This window comes from Sorex araneus, chromosome X (genome assembly GCF_027595985.1).
Source record: "Sorex araneus isolate mSorAra2 chromosome X, mSorAra2.pri, whole genome shotgun sequence".
NCBI classification, from domain to species: Eukaryota; Metazoa; Chordata; class Mammalia; order Eulipotyphla; family Soricidae; genus Sorex; species Sorex araneus.
The window spans coordinates 57,029,611-57,049,423 of NC_073313.1; the positions used below are offsets into that span (position 1 = coordinate 57,029,611).

At 46.9% G+C, this 19,813-nt stretch overlaps 1 protein-coding gene across 2 annotated transcripts in view; it reads right to left on the reverse strand.

The window, feature by feature from the left end:
- The window catches only part of FGD1 (FYVE, RhoGEF and PH domain containing 1), a 40,616-nt gene extending 28,276 nt beyond the window's left edge, over positions 1-12,340 (reverse strand). For both annotated transcript variants that reach the window (XM_055120209.1, XM_004606578.2), the window contains exon 1: positions 11,801-12,340. In XM_055120209.1, coding sequence (XP_054976184.1) covers positions 11,801-12,107 — 307 coding nt within the window. In that variant the 5' untranslated portion in view covers positions 12,108-12,340. The remainder of the gene's footprint in view (positions 1-11,800) is intronic.
- Positions 12,341-19,813: the final 7,473 nt, after the last annotated feature.

The following is a 19,813-nucleotide window of genomic DNA, read 5'->3' on the forward strand; positions in this document are numbered from 1 at the left end:
CAGTAAATAAAAGAGCCCTAAATGAAGAACTAGAAAAGCTTTGACTAATGGATGTATAGTACATGTTTAAGAGAGTACGCATGCTTCTGCAAAGCTGAAGAGTGAAAATAAGTAAGTAAAGAATCATAGAGACAAGTAATCAAGATACATGTTCAAGGGAGAACAGAGACTTGAAAAGCAAGCTGCTATGTAATGTCTGATCCCCAGCACTGCATATGTTTCCCCTCAAGTAAAATCAGGAGTGATCCCTGAGTCAGACATAAACCCTGAACACCACCAAGTATAACCTGAAAACAAACCAAAAAAAAATGTGGGTCATCATTTGAAATATCTGAGTTAGATGGTCCTTAAGATCCCTTCCACCTCTGCTATTTACCTCCAACCCTATTTTATATCCTCTGGCCTTTGAGTGGCAGCCCTAGAGGTCCCCTTTTCTACTCTCTGGAAGAGCCCGGTCTCCTCTGATATGAGAAGGCCCAGAGAGATGGCTCAGGCAATACTTGTGAGAATTCCCTGAAATGCATTCTGCCTTTTGTCTGGTCCAGTTCATATGCTTTCCTATAGAGAAAGCCTGGAGAAAAGAAAAGAATTGTAAGAATTTTCATAACTCTTTGAATTTAAATTTCAGAACTCACTAAAAGTGAAAGGTATTCATTTTTAATAGAAGACTATGTGTTGAGCATCTGTTCTGGAATAGGCAACATGTTGATGATTTCTTAGATGTCATCCTGTAACAACTCTGTGAGTACATTAATTTCTATTTTACCAATGAAGAAACTGAGGGACAGAGAAGTTAAAAACAACTTGCCTAAGGACACACAGGTGTTTGAGGGCTAGGATATAGCTCAGCGATAGAGCACTTGGCATGCATGTGTGAGGCCCTGGGTTTGATCTCCAGTACTGCAAAAAAAAAAGTGTTTGAGCTGGGATAAAATCCCAAGTGTGCCTGTATCCAGAGTCACAGAGCACATCACAAGTCAATGTTTGTGGATCCACAGAAGAAATCAGATGTGGGGCATATATATGGCGAAGTGGGGAGAATTTTATAAAGGAGATGGTTTTTGAATTCTCCCATCTAGGATGGATATTCATTTTCAATCATATGTGGAGTGGGGAATGTTCTGCATGAAAGAAAACAAAGGCATAGATTCTAGGGATAGGAAACAAAGAGGGTTCTGGGGGGCTTTCTTTTGGGGGTTCACACCCGGCAATGCTCAGGAATGACTCCTGGTATTGCTCAGGGAACTAAATGGGATGTCAAGTATTGAACCCGGGTAGGCCCCATGCAAGGCAAATGCCCAACCTGCTCTGGCCCCCAAAGAGTTTTTTTGAATGACAGAGCTTCCTGGGGTTACTAAAAAGGTATGAGAGCAGGAGGAAGGAGCAAGGAAAGTCCAAAAATCAGGCAGGTGTTGCACCAACCACCGCCACTGAGATAGACCCATAGCATGTGTGTATATACACACAAAGGCATAACAGAGACCTCCACACAAAAAATTATAACATTTAGAAACCTTTACGGGCCTAAACAGAGCCAAGGTGACACACATGCAGGCATGTAGAAGCATACAAGCAACATATACAGAACCAAAGATATGAATATACAGACACATTCAAACATAAATACAAATGTGTACAAAGAAATAATATACAGGGGGCTGGAGCGATAGCATAGCAGGTAGGGCGTTTGCCTTGCACGTGGCCGACCCAGGTTCGATTCCCAGCATCCCATATGGTCCCCTGAGCACTGCCAGGGGTAATGCCTGAGTGCAGAGCCAGGTATGACCCAAAAAGCAAAAAAAAATGTAATAATAATAATATACAGTTATTAAACAAAACAGGCTCATGAAGCAAAGATAGCAAGGTACAAAGGCAGGCATGTGTATGTATATGCACGCGAGCACACATACACACACATCACACACATGGAGCATAGGCAATCATCACTCTTCCAGTCACTTGATTGTGTGAAAGGCTGGCCCTCCTCCTGGTCTGGTCCTAGGGCCAGAGAAGGATTGGGGTGGTGGCTCCACCCCTGGAGGGGCTGGGATCTTCAGAGGATGGGAAGGGAAGGGAGTGAAGCTACATCTGGGAGCTCTGGGGGCAGTAATTACCAGGTAGGTGCTGGGGCTGCCACGCTGGCAGAGATTTCCTTCCTTGTGAGAACAAAGCCACTAGGAGTTGGCGCTTCTGATCCCAATTGTGACCCCAGGGACTGTAGGATAACATAGCCTCAGATAGTTTAGGTTTATTGGGTTACTCCCATCACAGTGCTCTCATTCCTTTGTGTTTATCTGTAGCTTCTTTCTTAGTGTTCTGTTGACTTGTAAAATATTCTTTTTCTCTTCTCCTTGAGTCCTTTGCATAGTTTATTCAAAGCAATGTCCTTTTTTTTATGGACACAGGAAGACTTAGCAAATGCTATGCTTTTGTAACCTGGGAGACATTTGACTCGACATGTTATTTTCCTCCTGGGCATCTGTTCTCTGGACCTAAGCCTCAGCTGCCCTTACTTCCTAGCACCCCTAAAAGCAGGGTCCCGAAGAGGGACGGGACAGATCCAGGGCAAGCAGTGAGTTGTGTGCTACCCTGGCATCGAGATGGGCCTGGCCAAAGTGCCTAATGCTTAACTATAAGTTAAGAGCTTGATCATGGACAAATGTCATGATCCAAACAATGATAACTAGATTTGGACCCTGCTAGGGTGAGGAATGATTCATCTGGCCTGAGTGCTGTGGTCTGAGTCTGTGGCAAGATGTTGCCAGGAGAGCTGCCTTGCAAGCCTCAATGTATCTCTTGCTATGTCCATACAAAAATAACTAGTATTAAGATGTTAATGAGTGTTTGGAATAAGGAGAGGAGAAAAAACCCTTAAGAGGTATTTTGCCTACTGGCAGTCAGGAAGGGCTTTGGAATGCCCCTAGGTTGTGTTCCCTTTAAACCTGTCAGCCCTCAGGAAGGGCTTTATTATGTTGATTTTGCTACCTGGCAGTGTGTAACCTAGGGCAAGGGCGAGAGAGGAAAAAACTGGAGGAGAGAGAGGAGAATCCAGGCTGCAGCAGATCCAGAGAGAGGAATTAGCTGGGAGTGTGGGAGATGAGAAAGATGGAAGATTGAATAAATGGTAACTAATCAGCAACCAGCTTGGTCCTCATTCTTCCTTCGCCTGTCCTTGGCCAACAGGCCGTCCCGATCCAGCCCATACACAGCGGTTCCAGAGCACCAAACTCGGGTGGTGAGACAGCCACCCGGAGAGCCCGCAAGTGCTCATGCCCCTCGGCATGCTTTAGTTCTTTACAAGGGACCATAACACTCATCTATTGTCTCGCCTTACCAGCAAAAGCCTGGTCAAGTAGGAAAGCTGGTGACACAAAGATTGTGAGAGAAAAAGAGAGCCGGTACCAAAGACAAGAAGAGAGGAAACTACAGAAAGCCAACAAGTAGAAGAGTAGACAAGGGGTGGGGGTAAGTCAGGAAGGAGTTAAGAGAGTAAATGATGCCAGCTCAGCGAGCCAGAGAGGCAGGGACAAAGAGCAGACCAAAACAATGTGCTATGGCAAGTGCTATGGACTTTAATTCTAGCAAGGAAGCCTTCAGAACAGCCCTGGGAGGTGGGAATAATCCTATTTTTATAGATGAGAAAAATGAGGCTCAGAGCAGTGAGGTGATTTGCTCAAGGTCTTCTAAAGCTAAGAAAGTGGCAGCACTGTGTTGGGAGGAGACTCTCAGCATTACCTGGCCTTTCCGGAGACACAGGCCATAAGGAATCTGAAGGAATTCTCCGGAGCAGTCCTTCAGACCTGGAGACTGGAGCTCCTAAGAGATACAAACTGAAAGAGACCCACACCTTCTTTTCCCAGCTGCTGCAGGATGGGGGAGGGGCCTTGTCTACACCTGGAATGCATTAGGCAGGGAGGCCAGGCCTAGGGAAGCAGGGAAGAAGCAGGAGGAGGAGCGAAGAAGGCAGAAGGCCCAAAGGCCCAGACTTGGATGGAAGGACATCTATGCCAGGCTCACGTTACTTGAGGCCAGTCCTGCCAGTCACTTTTCCCAAGTTTTCTACTGGCACCTTCTCTCCCAAATTTAGCTCCCAAATTTCAAGGCAGGGACCACAAAGAGCTCTCGAGACTAAACGAAAGCTTCCAGTTCCCCAAAAGAGCCTACCTTTCCCTCTAGGCCTCGGTCAGATACCTGAATCCCTCATTCTCCTACACTTACTCTGAGGTATAGCTGTTGGGGCAATGTCACCTATCTAAAAGCCCATTCTTCAGGTTCCTCAGACTCAGTGATACTAAACATCTCCACTCCAGCACCTAACTAGCTCTTCCTCCTGCCTTCCCCATCCCAGCAATAGCACCTCCATCCACCCAGTACCCCAAACCAGAACCTTTCCTTCCATCCATATACATCCAGCAAAATCCCAAGTCCTGCCGACTTGACTTCTTGATGGCTCTGGAGTCCTTATACTTTTCTACTAAATCTAGCCTTCTAACTAGCATCCTTCTCTCCTTCCTCAGGGCCTTGCACAGGGCATTCTCCACACTAAAAGCAGCTTTTAGAAAGGAGTCTGTTTCAATTGCTGCAGTGAAGGGCTCCCCCTTGCCTTGAGGGTAAGCTACAAACTACCATCAGGGAACAAGTAGGGCCCAGCTGGTGAACACTTCCCTGCCCCCACCATCCAGTCACAATGGTCTCTTGTCTGTTCCTCGAAAGTGCTGGCTTCCGCCTGGGGCCTTGGCACATGTTGCTCCCATGGCCTGAATGGCTTTTCTGCTTCTCCTTACCTCTGAGCTATTTATTCTTCAGGTCCTAACATAAGTGTCCTCTTCTTCCTGCCTGCCTCTCTTCATATGTTTCTGTAGCCTCTGTACTTGGATTTAAGTCTTGCCTGCTAGAAAGGAGCTTCATGAGGCAGGCTGCCAACCATGGAGCAATATTCCTGGCCCTGTACCTACTGTCCTCATGAGCTGGGGGAGAAGGCAGCTGGAGTAGAGAAGGGATCACTAAGTCAATGATGGTTGAAGGGAGAGTTCCGGATGGGAGATGTGTGCTGAAAGTAGATAAAGGACCAAACGTGATAGCCTCTCAGTATCTGTATGTAAACCATAAAGCCCCAAAGTAGAGAGAGAGTATGGGGGAAATTGTCTGCCACAGAGGCAGAGGGAGGGGGGAGTGGAAATACTGGGGACATTGGTGGCAGAAAATGTGCGCTGGTGGAGGGATGGGTGTTCGATCATTGTATGACTGAAACTCAAACATGAAAGCTTTGTAACTGTTTCTCATGGTGATTCAGTAAAAAATAAATAAAAAGAAAAAAAAATAAAGGAGCTTCATAAAGGCTACAATTGTGGGTGCCCTCTTGCCCATCCAGCACCTAAAGCAGGCCAACCTCGCATTAGGTTCTTAATAAATATCTATTAAATTTAGAAATGCCCAATTTCTTCTCCTCTTTTACTCTTCCTTATCTGTTTATGAGGTGTTTATTATACCCTATTAGATGTCAGACAATGGAAATGACCAGGTCCTGGATATTTTAAATGAGTAAATGAGTAAACTGTTGCACTGAGATGGCAACGGCAGTCTGGGGACCAAGAAATTCAATAAAAGAACCAAGACTGCTAAGGATCCTTATGCTGCTGCCCCGGAGCCTTGTGTCCAGTCCTTTATGTGTTTTGATGACTTTTTGGAGATGTCACACCTCCCAGGCCCAAGAAACTGAGTACTCCAGCCCCGAAAGGCTGAAATCACTTTACCAAAGAAATCTCTCTCCTGATGATGGAGCTTAACTGTGTTGGGCAGGTCAATGGCAGGCTGTTCTAATTCCATGCAGGTCCTGGTCCCACCCAGCCAGTATCTGGCCTCCATATATGCCTAAGATTATATGCTAATATATGATAACTGGCACCCAAAAAGCCATGGCTTGTGTCTTTAGGGGCACTTAGCTGCCACGCACCTTGAGGGAGCAGTTTGCCCCCAGCTGGATCCTCTCCCAAAAGGGTCAAGGAATAGGGATTCCAACCATCTACAACCTGAAAACTTCAATTCTTTTAGTCTTGTCTGGGGAAGTCTTCCCTCCACCTCCAACCTTCTCTTCCATCCCCACTCCCTGCACCATGATCTTCAGTCTTTACATTCTCTTGTTGTGGCTTGGAAAGCCCAACCTGAGTCTTTTCCCAGATACTCACTGAAATCTCAACAGAGCCTACCACTCCTTCTTATCTCCAAGTTTTGTATTCTCCTTTCCACTGACTTCTCTCTAGGACCTTTCAGGATGCCATCATCAGGAAAGGAACCCCAGGAATTTACTACACCAGTGTCTGATTCACTCTTCAGAAGTACTTCTTCAGTTCTTTGCAACAACCACCAACATTGGGTATCCCTAAAATGGGTCTCAGCTTCGTGCAAAAAGACATTAAAAATTGTTCTGCTCACCCATACCAATCCATCAACATAGGCATTTTTTTGTTTTGGGGCCACACCCAGCATTGCCTAGGGGTTAATACTGGCTCTCCACTCAGGAATTATTCATGGCAGTGCTCGGGGGACCATATGGGGAAGGTGGGTATGAAATCTGGGTCAGCTGTATGCAAGGCAATATGCCCTGTCCACTGTACTCTCTCTGGCCCCAATAGGCATTTTAAGGCAACATTTGGGCAGGTAATGAATAATACTTCCCAAGTTCGAGTCTACTGACTTCACTTTCCATTTTCAAGGATGTACCTTTCCTTTAGAGTCATGTACACCCTCCCTATGAGTTGCTTTGTGATCCATGATATGCATTGTTGGTAAAAATTCCTAAGTATCTCTGGCCCAGAGCTCTCTTCTGAGCTTTCCAACCCTATACCTAAATGTTCCCTGGCAATAACTATTTCCCCAGGGTCATGAACCAATGTCTCAAGTATAACTCATTATCCTTCCCCAGACCTGCCTTTTCTCTTGCATGGAGGTACCCCACCACTGTCCACCAGGTCACCTAATTTGGTTTCAGAAAATACTTTTTCATCTTCCTTGGCCTCTCCACCTTCATGCTCTGTCCACATTCAAACTAGATATCTCTCTAATCTTGTCCTCCTTTAACTGCTACAGATTGAACCCAAGCTAGTATCGCCTCTTCTTGGAATGACTGCAAACCCCAACTACCTGTTTTCTTGCTTCTGTGCAAATGCAGTTACAGCTCTGGGCATCTCTCAAACACTTTTATCTGAGCAATGCATAAGAAACCCTTCAATGCTTCTTTTTTGACCTCGAGATAGTCACTTTCTTCATTCTTCACTTTTTATTCTTCCCAGTACTAATACAAATCCACCCCAACTCTGAGGATGCCTCAAATCTGTGTTTTTTTGCTCTCACCAAACTTCTCCTCTGGATTTCCATCTATATTCCTCCTATTTCTGCAAATCTCGCTGACATCTATCAGGCCATTTCTTTAGGGTGGGCCCTACAAGTGGGTGCTACTTATGACCGTTTCCTATGTGCAGGGCTCCACAGTTCAAGTACATTATAGTTTTAAATACAAAAGAGCACCTCAGAGAGGTATAGAGGACTATGCACAGAGGATAAACTGAAGCAGCTAGTATCTGTGTGCAGTAGGTTGGTGGAAATCACACTCTTTAGCAAAGACCCCATGTTTCTCTTTGGGGTTTGGAGTGGGGAGACCCACAATAGGGACCTAGGGAGAGAGTGCCAAGAAGGTAGGCATTCTTCTACATGACTTCAGCTCACCACAAGAACATGGATAAATTGCTTCTCTTAGCTTCCTCTGCCCCAAATAGAAAATGGATTTGGCCAGTGGTTCCCAATCTAAGCTGAGGATATCAGAATCATCTGAAGAGCTCTGAAGATAGATTCCTAAGTTTCAACTTTTCCTAGGTTCCACATTTACTTAAGGTGGGGATGGGCCACATCTGGTGGTTCCTGGTAGTTCTGGGTATTGAATTGGGGTCAGCTACATGCAAGTGCCTTAACCTTCTCCCCACCCCCACACTACTCTCTAGCCCCTCACATTTTATTTTGTCAATGATAACTAGGGATTCTATGTCCACCCAATTTGGGAAACTCAGAACCAGAGGGTGTTGAGGGGTCTTTCCTGCTCCAAATCTAATGTCTGGTGTATCTAAGATATCTCAGGCTCTTTCAAGTAAGCTGGTAATCTAGCCCAAAGTGACCTCCATCCAGAATCTGGAAGGATCCCAATCCTGAAGGTTTCCCCAAATCTCGGTGAGCAAACCTATTATACCTGAGAACTCCTTTTCTTTTTTTTTTTTTTTTTGCTTTTTGGGTCACACCCAGCGATGCACAGGGGTTACTCCTGGCTCATGCACTCAGGAATTACCCCTGGCGGTGCTCAGGGGACCATATGGGATTCAAACCCGGGTCGGCCGCATGCAAGGCAAACGCCCTACCCGCTGTGCTATCACTCCAGCCCCATGAGAACTCCTTTTCATCTTTCTCTATGCTGTCTCTGGCCTTCAACCCCCATAAAATGAATTATTTCCATGATTAAACAAAGCCTTAGGCTTTAACAACCTTGGAAATGGGCATAAAAACAACAATCCTTCCTAGGAATTCAGAAAGGATAACTAAGAGAGAAAGCACTTGAAGCAACTCAAAGCTTTACACATGGATAAAATATAACTATTATTTTTAAAAGTCTCCCTTGTGGGTCACTGAACTCTCAAGGATGGCAGCTGAATAGTCCTCAGCAGTTTGAGGGAGGTAATCACAAAGTATTTGGGAATCTTAACATATGAACTCCTTCCTCCCCTCTCTCACCTCATCCCCACCAACGTTCAGTTCAGGTCCCTCTCGAGTTCAGTTCTGTTTGTCTCTCCCTCAACCCCATTTGCCACCCAAGTTCAGGTCTCTCAGGTTAAGATCTCTCTCTCTGACACATATACACCCTACAGCCACACTCTAAACACACACATACACCTACAGCCACCAACTCAGCCATCTTGGAGTCAATTATAGGTGAGTACCGTGGATAGAGAGGCCTATCCCTTGGCTGTAGGTCAGTGGGAGGCTGGCTTCTCACACCCTTTGCTTCTGTGAATCACATGGCTCATGCCTGCCTTGACAGAGCCTGAGTAATTTCTCTGCCTCCTCTTTTCACTCATTTAAAAATATATTTCATTTTGCAGGCTTTACAACAAGTATTTCATAGATTCCTCGAGACATTCTTTAGATGAAAATACTGAAGCTCAGATAAGGAAAGTCACTCATCCAATGTCACACTGAGTCAGTTAAGAATGGGTGGATGGGAGGGCACATCTTCCCTAAAACCCTTCATATTCCCAGTCTTCATCTTGAATTTGAAAAACTACAGAAGACAAAACTAAAAGTACTGGAAGAAAAAAATGAAAAAGAAAAAAATGAAACAAAAATAATCAGTATTATTAAGAGAAGGAATGTCATTGGGGTAAAGAATCCCGGAATCTTTGTGGTTATTTTAATGGGGGGAAGGGAAGAAAGGAGGGGAGTCATAGAGAGGGATTCTAATTCTAATTTGGAAGGACTGGTGGAGTGGAAGACAACTCAGAATCACTTTTAGTATTGATCAGATAGGCCAGAGACCAGGGGTCTAGAAGTCTTTCAGTTAGTTACAGACTCTAAGATTGAATATCCAGAGGGTAGGAATTCAATTGCACTTTTTATCAGCCCAGAGGTTCCCACACTTATTTGGCCTGCTGCCTCCTTTTTAGAAAAAATATCACACAGCTACCTGGAAATCTACCTTCTGAAAGGTAGATTTGACTACCAGGAATGACCCTTAAGCATAGAGCTAAATTCAAATAAGCTGAAAATACACCCCCAATTGCAACTGAAGTTATTATTGCCCCTGTGGGTGTTTCTGTGCTCGTTGCCTCATGGGGTAGCATTTCTCACTTTGGGAAACACTGTTTCAGACAACAGTTACTGAGGGGCCTGCTATGTGTTCCTTTAATAGTTGTTCAGGCAGTTGTTCAAACAAGGATTTATTGAGCACCTATTTATGCCAGGCACTGTGCTAGTTAGCTAGCAATACAACAGTGAACAAAACATACAATTCCCTTACCCTTGTGGAGCTCACATTCTAGTGGTGCGAAATGGGCACATACAGAGACACATACAATAAGATTGCAGACTGTATTAAGTGCCAACTTGAAAGAATAATGGCAACTGTGATGGAGACTCACACAAGTGGTCCTACCTAAAGCCTCAAGGTGGGGATATATGAGCTGCTACCTGAAAGATGAGGAACAAGCCAGGTGGAGAGCAGGGGGAAGGGCTGCTAGGTAGATTCTTTTTAAAGGCAAATGCAAAGACCCTGACATTGGAATGTTTGTTGTAAGCAGGTTTTGGTGTGAAAGAAACTGCTTTTGTTAAGCTGGTGAGTAGCCTGCTCCACAATGTCTCTCAAGGAATGCTTAGAAAGCCAGCAGAAGGACCATGCAGAGCAGAGCATTAAGGCCTGTTGTCAGAGAGAGCCCCCAAAATTCCAGAGTTCCATGACTAGCTCAAGGTCATAAGAGCAACAAGAGCCACAACTTATTTGCAATGTATGCCAAACGACTGCTGGGTTACAGTTCGAAAGACGTGTGGGGCCTGGGGATGTGACTTGTGGAGTGCCCTAAGAGGCACAACAGCTTTGTATTGACATGTGGAACTTTTGCCCAGTATTGCCCAGTAGCAGGGAAAACAAACATTCACAGCTTTTCCTCCAAGGCCCCTAGGCTCAGGTCTGTATGGGGAGGTCCCCGGGCCAGAGGCCCTGTTGCACTGTCAGGTACTTAGGACTTTGCAGCACAAAGGCTTCTTCAGGCAGTGGTCTGTGGCCCCAGCCTGGTCTAAAGTGGCTTGGCTTCTGCAAATCGAAATTTAAGTATGATTTCTTTTCACAAACAACCTTGCAGCCCTATACAGCTCTCCAGCTTTGTTCCAACTGGCTTGTGTCCCCACTCCAGAACTTTTCTACTCCCTTGCTAGCTAGCACTCCCTCTAGACCTCTGGAGCTTCAGCGAGACACTCCTCAGGCCCACCTCTCTCTAACCAGCACCTTTGCTCCCTCCTTCCCCTGTCCTCCCACAATACACAACTGGCAAAAACCCCAATAGTGGATCAATCCACCATCCCTCTTCTTTTTCCACTCATACTCCAGAGTAGTTGAACAGTACAGGAGAAAATCACATAAGCAGAAGGCTTGGCATTACTTTCATGGTCTCCAACCTAAGTTTGTTTGGGTAAGTGGAAAGACAGACTTTGGACTCAAGTAGACCTAGTTTGAAATACTGGTTCCACACTAGCTGTGTGACCTTGGGCAAGTTACTTAACTTGTCTGATCCACAATTTCCTCCTGTACAAAATGAGGCTAAGGATACCCACCTCACAGGAAATGAAATGAAACCCAGGTAAAGCGCCCAGTCCAGGGGCTGACCCGGTGTAGGCCCTTGGCAAATGGAAGATTCCATCTTTCCTTTATTCCCCTAAATCCCAGTTCCTCCAAGTAAATCCTCCTTTTTTTGTCTTGTAATCCTGCCCGATTTTTGCTCAGAGTGCTTCCTCTCCCATTAGCCTCAGCAGATCGGTAAGAGGGTGGGTCCGAGGGGTTGGGGGTGGGGGGTGGGGGGTACAGGAGACAGAGAAGAAATAGGGGTCAGAGGTTGAAATAACTGAACGCTGAAAACTGAGCCAAGGGGTTGGGGATTCGAGGAGCTCCTAGGAGCCACGGCGAGTCGGCCGGGCTAGGCAGGGGGACGGAGAGGAAGAGAAGAACCGTTTCCCAGCCCCAGGCCCGGCTCCGCAAGCTCTCGGGATCACTCACCAAGCCGGGGCTGCGAGCCCTCCAGGTGGTAGGAGAAGCGCAGGGTCCGGTGGTGCTGGGAACTGGGACCGCAGAACAAGAGCCGGGGCCCCGGAGAAGCGCCCGAGCAGGCGTCCGCGGGTCCGACAAACTGAGGATCTGCCGGGCCGCTGAGAGCCGAACCTGAGCCCCTGGGCACCGGCAGTCCCGGCTCCGGGGTTCCAGGGTCCGAGTCGGCACAGGCCCGTAGAGCGGCGCCTGGGCTGCTGCCTCCCGGGGGTTCAGGCTCCGAAGGCCCAGCGCCCCCCGGGGCACGGTGGCCCTGCATGGTCCGGGCCTGGGCGCGGGGCCCGGGCTCCCCGCTTGGCTCCAGCTCCTGGGGCGGAGGCGCGGGCGGAGGAGGCCCGGCACCCGGCGGAGCAGCGGCCTCGGGCTCGGGGGGCGGGGCTGCGGGCTCAGCCCCACTGCGGAGCCTCGAGCCCCCGGCCCGGACCCCGGCCAGCAGCCGTGGCAACGGTGGTGGGACCAACAGCAGCCGCGGCCACCGCCGCTGCCCTGCCAGGCATCGCCGGCCCGGGCCCCGCGCGAGGACTGGACGGGCCGCGCTCGGGGGCCTGCTGGGGAGCGCTGTCGGGGCGGCAGCGGCGGGGGGCGAGCGGAGGGGCCACGCTCGGCGCGAGCTGCCCCGCCGGCGCCGGGCCCCGGGAAGGCCTCCGGGCTTGCGCGCGTCCGGGTGGAATTCGGGGTCTCTTCTTTCTCTCCCAAGGAGAACTGATCGCAGCTCTCCCGGTCGGAAAGGGTTCTTCCTCCCGCCGCAGCGGAGGCTGAGGGGCGGAGAAGAGGGGAGGGCAGAGGAAGGGAGGGGGGAGGAGAGACGCGAGCTGGTGGGGGGCGAGCGTGTGTGCCGCGCGCGCGGACTGCGGGGCTCGCGCCCAGCCAATCCGCCCCGATGCTCCAGCCGCGGGGGCCGGGCCGCGCGGTCCCCTCCAGCGCCGGCTCGGGGCTCCGCAGCGCCGGCGGGAAGGAGGCCAGGGGAGTGGGGGCGAGCGGCCGGGAGCCTCTGCCCAGGCAGCCCCAGCCCCGGCGGCGCGGAGACCCGGCTCCCGGCCCCGCCCCCCGGCCGGGCGCCGCGCTGGCCACGCCTCCTCCTCCTGGCCGCCGGGCTGCTCCCGGCCCGCGCCCGGCCCGCGCCCCTCTCCGCTTCCCCGCTGCCCGCCCTCCTAGCCCCCCGCGTCCCGCACCGCGTCTCCCCGCTCCAACTCCGCCGGCTCGCGCCCCTTCTCAGTTTTGTTTCTCCCATTAACCCGACCTCCGCCCCTTTCCAGAAACCTTTCCGCCACTTCCAGAGTCCCAGGGCTTGGCAAAGGGAGCATGTGTCTTTGCTATTCGTTCTGTACTCTTACCAGAATTCATCGTGTTTTTCGTTTTATTTTCTTTTATTTTGCGGAGGGAGGGGGGCGCATCTGGCGGTGCCCAGGCTTACTGCTGGTGTGTGTACTCAGGAATCACTCCTGGCTGTGCTTAGGGAACCCAGTGAGCCGGGTGATCAAACCTGAAGCCGGGTGTGCTGCTTGCAAGGCAAGCGACTTCCCCACTGTACTGTCTCTCGGACACCCCTCACTGTCTGGCCAACAGCCTCAGTTTTCAGGATTGTCCCCCAGTTTAGTTGTTTCTTCCTTCTTTCTCCTCGTCCTCCCCTCCCCCTCCTTCTTTTTCCTCCTCCTCCTTCTTCTTCTTCGTCTCCGTCTTCTTCATTGTCTTCTTCTCCTTCTCCTCCTCCCCTTCTCCTACTCCTTCTCCTTCCCCTTCCCTCTCCTCCTTCCCTCTCCTCCTTCCCTCTCCTCCTCCTCCTCCTCCTCCTCCTCCTCCTCCTCCTCCTCCTCCTCCTCCTCCTCCTCCTCCTCCTCCTCCTCCTTCTTCTTCTTCTTCTTCTTCTTCTTCTTCTTCTTCTTCTTCTTCTTCTTCTTCTTCTTCTTCTTCTTCTCCTCCATCTTCTTCTTCATCTCCTCCTCCGCCTCCCATTCTCCTCCTCCTCCTTCTCCTTCCCCTTCCTCTCCTTCTCTCCTCCTCCTCCTCCTCCCATTTTCCTCCTCCTCCTTCTCCTCCCCCTTCCTCTCCTTCTTCTCCTCCTCCCATTCTCCTCCTCCTCCTTCTCCTTCCCCTTCCTCTCCTTCTCCTCCTCCTCCTTCTTCTCCTCCTCCTCCCCTTCTCCTTCTCCTTCCCCATCCTCTCCTCCTCCTCCTCCTCCTCCTTCTTTTCTTCTTCTTCTTCTTCTTCTTCTTCTTCTTCTTCTTCTTCTTCTTCTTCTTCTTCTTCTTCTTCTTCTTCTTCTTCTTCTTCTTCTTCTTCTTCTTCTTCTTCTTCTTCTTCTTCTTCTTCTCCGTCTTCTTCTTCATCATCTTCTCCTCCTCCCATTCTCCTCCTCCTCCTTCTCTTTCCCCTTCTTCTCCTTCTCTCCTTCTCCTCCTCCCATTCTCCTCCTTCCTCTCCTTCTCTCCTCCTCCCATTCTCCTCCTCCTTCTCCTTCCCCTTCCTTTCCTTCTCCTCCTCCTCCTTCTTCTTCTCCTCCTCCTCCTCCTCCCCTTCTCCTCCTTCTCCTCCTCCTCTTCCCCTTCTCCTCCTCCTCCTCCTCCTCCTCCTCCTCCTCCTCCTCCTCCTCCTTCTTCTTCTTCTTCTTCTTCTTCTTCTTCTTCTTCTTCTTCTTCTTCTTCTTCTTCTTCTTCTTCTTCTTTTCCTCCTCCTCTCCTTCTCCTCCCTCTCCTCCTCCTCTCCTTCTTCTTCTCCTCCCTCTCCTCCTCCTCTCCTTCTTCTTCTTTCTTCAACTGGGGATTGAGCCCCAGTTGGCCACATGCAAGGCAAGCACCCTACCCAAAATGCTATATCTCTCTGGCCCCCTCAGGCTCCCAGCTTCTACCAAGCAGTCATCAATGACCCACACCCTATGTGTTCCTAGGCAGCTCTTACACTCTCTTCCTTTCTCCACAGCAGCTATTTCCGACCTTTTCTTTTCTTCAAACCTCCAACTTCATCTCTTTATCTTTCGAAAACCTAACTGTCAGGCAGATAACCTCACTGCTTCAGAAAGGAAACAAGTCACCAAAAAGGGAGTTTGTGACTTCCACAAAATTTGCAGAGTTCCTCACTTGCTCTTTACCATCGCAAAGCACTCAGATCTTTTTCTTTTAAAAATGAAGCAAAGTACCCAACACTTTCCCTTGTTAAACACCTCCCCCTCTTTTTCTTTTCTATAAATGTCTCAAAAGAGTCGCCTACACTTAACCATCTTAATTCCCCCTACTTCCCACTTACCTTTCAATCCATTACAGTCCGCCTCCACATGTTGCCTGATACTGCTGTCATCAAGGTCTACCATGACCCATATCACTAAATTTTTCGAATCTTTTAAAAAAATATTCTATGGGACTCATTGATAGCACTTGGTGCTAGCGACCATTTCTTCATTCTTCAGTCATTTCTATGGAAGGGAAACCCTCAGTTTTCTCCAACTTCTTTGGTAATTTGTTTTTTACGAACGTGTCTTTTTTTCCAGATTTTTTAAAATTATTGAATCACCATGGGAAAAATTACAAAGCTTTCAGGTTTAAGTCTCAGTAACACGATGATCAAACACCCATCCCTTCACCAGTGCACATGTTCCACCACCAAGAACCCCAGTATACATCCCATCCCACCCACCACCCACCTCTGTGTGGCTGATGATTTTCACTTTACTCTCCCTTAACTTTGATTACATCAATATTTCAACAGAAGACTCACTATTATTATTTGAAATTTCCCCCCAACATTCAGAACTGCCGAAAAGTCATCATTTGATAATTTGTTTTCCATTGCTGAGAATGAAGAGCATATGAGGTTGCACAGCTGTGACAGTGGCCACGCAGTTTTGGATTTCTGATATTTTAGAGTGTCTTTTTTTAAAAAAAAAAGCTTTGGGGCCATACATAGTGATGTTTAGGGATTACTACTGACTCTACAATCAAGAATCACTCCTGATGGTGCTCAGAGGACCATATGGGATTCTGAGCCCACTGAGTGCAAGTCAAGCGCCCTCCCTGCTGTACTATCGCTCCAGCCCCAGTCCTACCATTTTTTAAAAATCTCCTGCATATCTCCCATACTTATTTAGGTAGTATCTTCATTTCTACTACCACTCCTCTAGTCTAGGGCAGTACTATTTTTAGCTTGGCAAAGTATTACTGTTTCAATCTTGTTCCCTGGCCTCTATTCTCTATGCTGTAGGCAGCATAATATTTAAAATGGTGAAATATCACTCTAATTTTTAGTTTCCTTCAATTAGTTTCCTTGACTCAAAAAAGAAGCTCGGTTGTGATGATTGGCAGAAAAAATTAAGAAAAAAAAAGAAAAGAAGCTCTACTTGCTGTACTATCTCTTCTGCTTCTCTTTATTTGTTCTTTAATTCTCAGTTTATTTAAGGTATATCTTTCGAACACACATCATGTGAGGTACTAGTGAATAAGACAGGCATGATTAAGACTTGGTTTTCATATTTTATGGCCTGATATTGGAAAGAATGTAAAATAAACGCATAAAACACACACATATTCACAAATTGTTATAAGGCCTATGGCATTACAGAATAAAGGGACAGAATGAGCTGAAGGGGATAAGAGAATAATGAAGTGGGGCAATATAGTTTGGGAAGTAAAGAAAGGACAGATATTTAAACTGAGATATGATTGAGTTGGAGTTAGTTGATGAGTGGAAGTAAAAGTTTTCTGAGTCAAATGGTCATGATGGACAAGAACTGAGTGCTAAATGTAGGTAAAGGAATATTTTCAATATTTATATTGCAAATCACAATGTCCAAAAGGAGGCAGAGAGAGAGCGAGCGAAGAAAAGCACCTGCCATAGTGCCATAGAGGCAGGCAGGGGGTAGGGGGTGGGGGTGATGGGAAGGAACCTGGGGACACTGGTGCTCGGAAATGTACACTGGTGGGGGGATGGGTGTTGGAATACTGTATGACTGAAATCTAATCATGAGCAGCTTTGTAAGAGTCTATCTCACAGTGATTCAATTAAAAAATTTAAAACATAGAAACTGAAAAAAGTGTTTTCAGTCAAAAGACACAGCAAATGGGAAAGTACTGGAGAGTAAAAATAGTGTGCATAGAAATACAGAAAAGTTAGTGTAACTGAAGCATACTGAGCTGAGAGAAAGAAGAATGGAACATGAAGTAGTAAAGGTAAGCAGGAACAAATTTATAGAGGGATTTATAGGCCTTGGAAAGGAAACTCTCTTATTCTATCAACAATGGAAAGGTATTGAAACAATACTTTGGATGGGTGGAGTTGGGCCACACCTGGTGGTGCTTGGGGCAAGAGTATTCTCCTGGCTCTGCTCTGGGGATGTGTCACACATGGTGGTGTTCAGGGGACCATGTGAATGCAATGGTTTTAATTAGTGTCAGCCACATGAAGGGCAAGCACCATTATTACTGTATAATTTGAAGCCATACCTAGCTGTGCTCAGGGATCACTCCTGGTGATGCTCAGGGCTCATACATGGTGCCAGGGATCAAAACCAAGTCCACTGAATGTAGAGCAAGCACTTTAGCCCCATGTACAATTTCCCTGGCTCTGAAGTTATGCTTTCTAAATGTGGGTCAAACTATAGAAGGTACTAAAATCAATTTGAGAAAAAAGTAGAAATTATTAGACTGCATCATAGGATCATGTAGAAAAGTATGTTTCATGAAAATTTTGTTTTAATTCCTTTCCAATTTTGTTTTGGGGTCACATCTGGCAGTGTTGGGGACTTACTCTTGGCTTTCTGTTCTGGGATCATTCCTACAGGGTCTCTGGGGACATATTTGGTGTCTGGTTGAACCCAAGTCAGAAGCATGCAAGGGAAACACCCTACCCAATGTTCTATCTCTCTGGCCCTCAATTCATTTTTTATGTGAACTAGATCTGATGAAGCAGTATCTATTTTTTTTGTTTGTTTTTTGGGTCACACCTGGCGATGCACAGGGGTCATTCCTGGCTCATACACTCAGGAATTACCCCTGGCGGTGCTCAGGGGACCATATGGGATGCTGGGAATTGAACCCTGGTCTGCCGTGTGCAAGGCAAACGCCCTACCTGCTGTGCTATCACTCCAGCCCCAGCAGTATCTATTTTTAATTTATTTCACACCCCCATATATTGAGTTATACTATATCGAAAGATTTTAAATTTAGGATTGACAAGATTAATACTTTTAAAAAGATTGGCTGCTTTGGGTTGAATTGAAGGTGGATAAGATTAGGATCTTACGGAAGCCAGAGATATACTGAGTGGATTATGGTGGTCACAGTGGAGAAAATGGAGATTTGAGAGATTTACAATTTCTGATTCTTGGTAGTGGCCTTAGGGTGGGAGGGAGAGGAAGGTATCAATGATGCCTCCTAGGTATCGGATGTGGGCTACAGTATTTACTGGAAGGACAGGGAATGTGAGAATGAGACAGGCAAAAGGTTTACAAGCAAAGATTTAGAATCCAGTTCTATTTGCCCTTGAGGAAATCAAGTGGAGAAATCAAGCAGGTGATACATATACATCACAGGGAGAGGTCTGGGTTTCAGATTTAGTGTATTTGGGGGTGGGGAACACTCCTGACAATGCTTAGGAATCATGTGGACATGGGGATCAAACCTAGTGTTACCAAATACAAAGCTTGCATTTCAGCTGTCTTCCTGGCTCTGGCATTCAGATTTAAACTAGAATTATTAATATATAGATGACATTACAAAGCAAGACTCTGAAAAGAATCTGAAATAGCAAAGAGAAAGAGAAAGAGAACTGTGCTCTGAGAAATTTCAACTTTAGAAGCTGTATAAAGGAGTAGGAAGTGGCAAAGACACTGAGAAAGAGGAAAAGAGATAGAGACAGAACCAGCATTCTGTTGGGTATATTTCAATAAGTTAAGAACCAGACTGGAGCAATAGCACAGCGGGTAGGGCGTTTGCTTTGCACACGGTCGACCCGGGTTCGATTCCTCTGTCCCTTTCAGAGAGCCCGGCAAGCTACTGAGAGTATCCCACCCGCACAGCAGAGCCTGGCAAGCTACCCGTGGCCTATTCAATATGCAAAACAGTAGTAACAAGTCTCACAATGAAGACGTTAGTGGTGCCCGCTCGAACAAATTGATGAACAATGGGAAGACAGTGCTACAGTGCTAAGGGCCAGAAGGGCCAGAGTTATAATATAGTGGCTAGGGCTTTTTCCTTCCATGCAGTGGACCCTTGTTTGATGCCTGGCACCGGTATAGTCCCCAGAGTCTGCCAGGAGTGAACCCTGATCACAGAGCCAGGAGAAATCTCTGAGCACCATTGGGTGTAACCTAAAAAACTGAAAAAGGAAAAGAAGAGGAATGAAAAAGATCCACTGGATATGACATGAATATTGGTAGTGACCTTGATAGAAGCAGTTATAAAGAAATGGAGAGATTGACATCAAAATAGGCAGAGTAGACATGCCACTGGTGGTAGTGTAAATTGATGCAACCACTCTTGAAGAAGCTTTGCATTTTCTTTAAAACTGAAAGATGCACATACTCCATAACACAACACATTTATGTTTAAGTATATATCCTAAAGCAGGGGTTCCCATATTGTGATCTGGGGATTATGAGATCAGGGGTAGGAGGGCCAAAGCCATACTACTATCAAGATGTTATTTGATTCTTTTACTTTAATTATTTTAGAAAGTATTTTCCAGAGACTACATGGTATGTGATATCACAACAGGCTGAGTGCAGAAGCAGATATGAGAATCCAGCTGTCATCTTTTAAGCCATACAGTGAAGATATTTAAAAATGTATAAACAATGACACCTTTCTCACTAAATCTTTTTTGTCAAGGAAATTAGTTATTTTTCATGAACATGTTATTTGCATTAATGATGTGTTATTGGTATTTAATCTATATGTTAATATTTCTCAGTTTTAATTTTGAATGCAGCAAGTATCAATAGAGAATAGATATAATCCATATCCATCAAAACTATTTGGA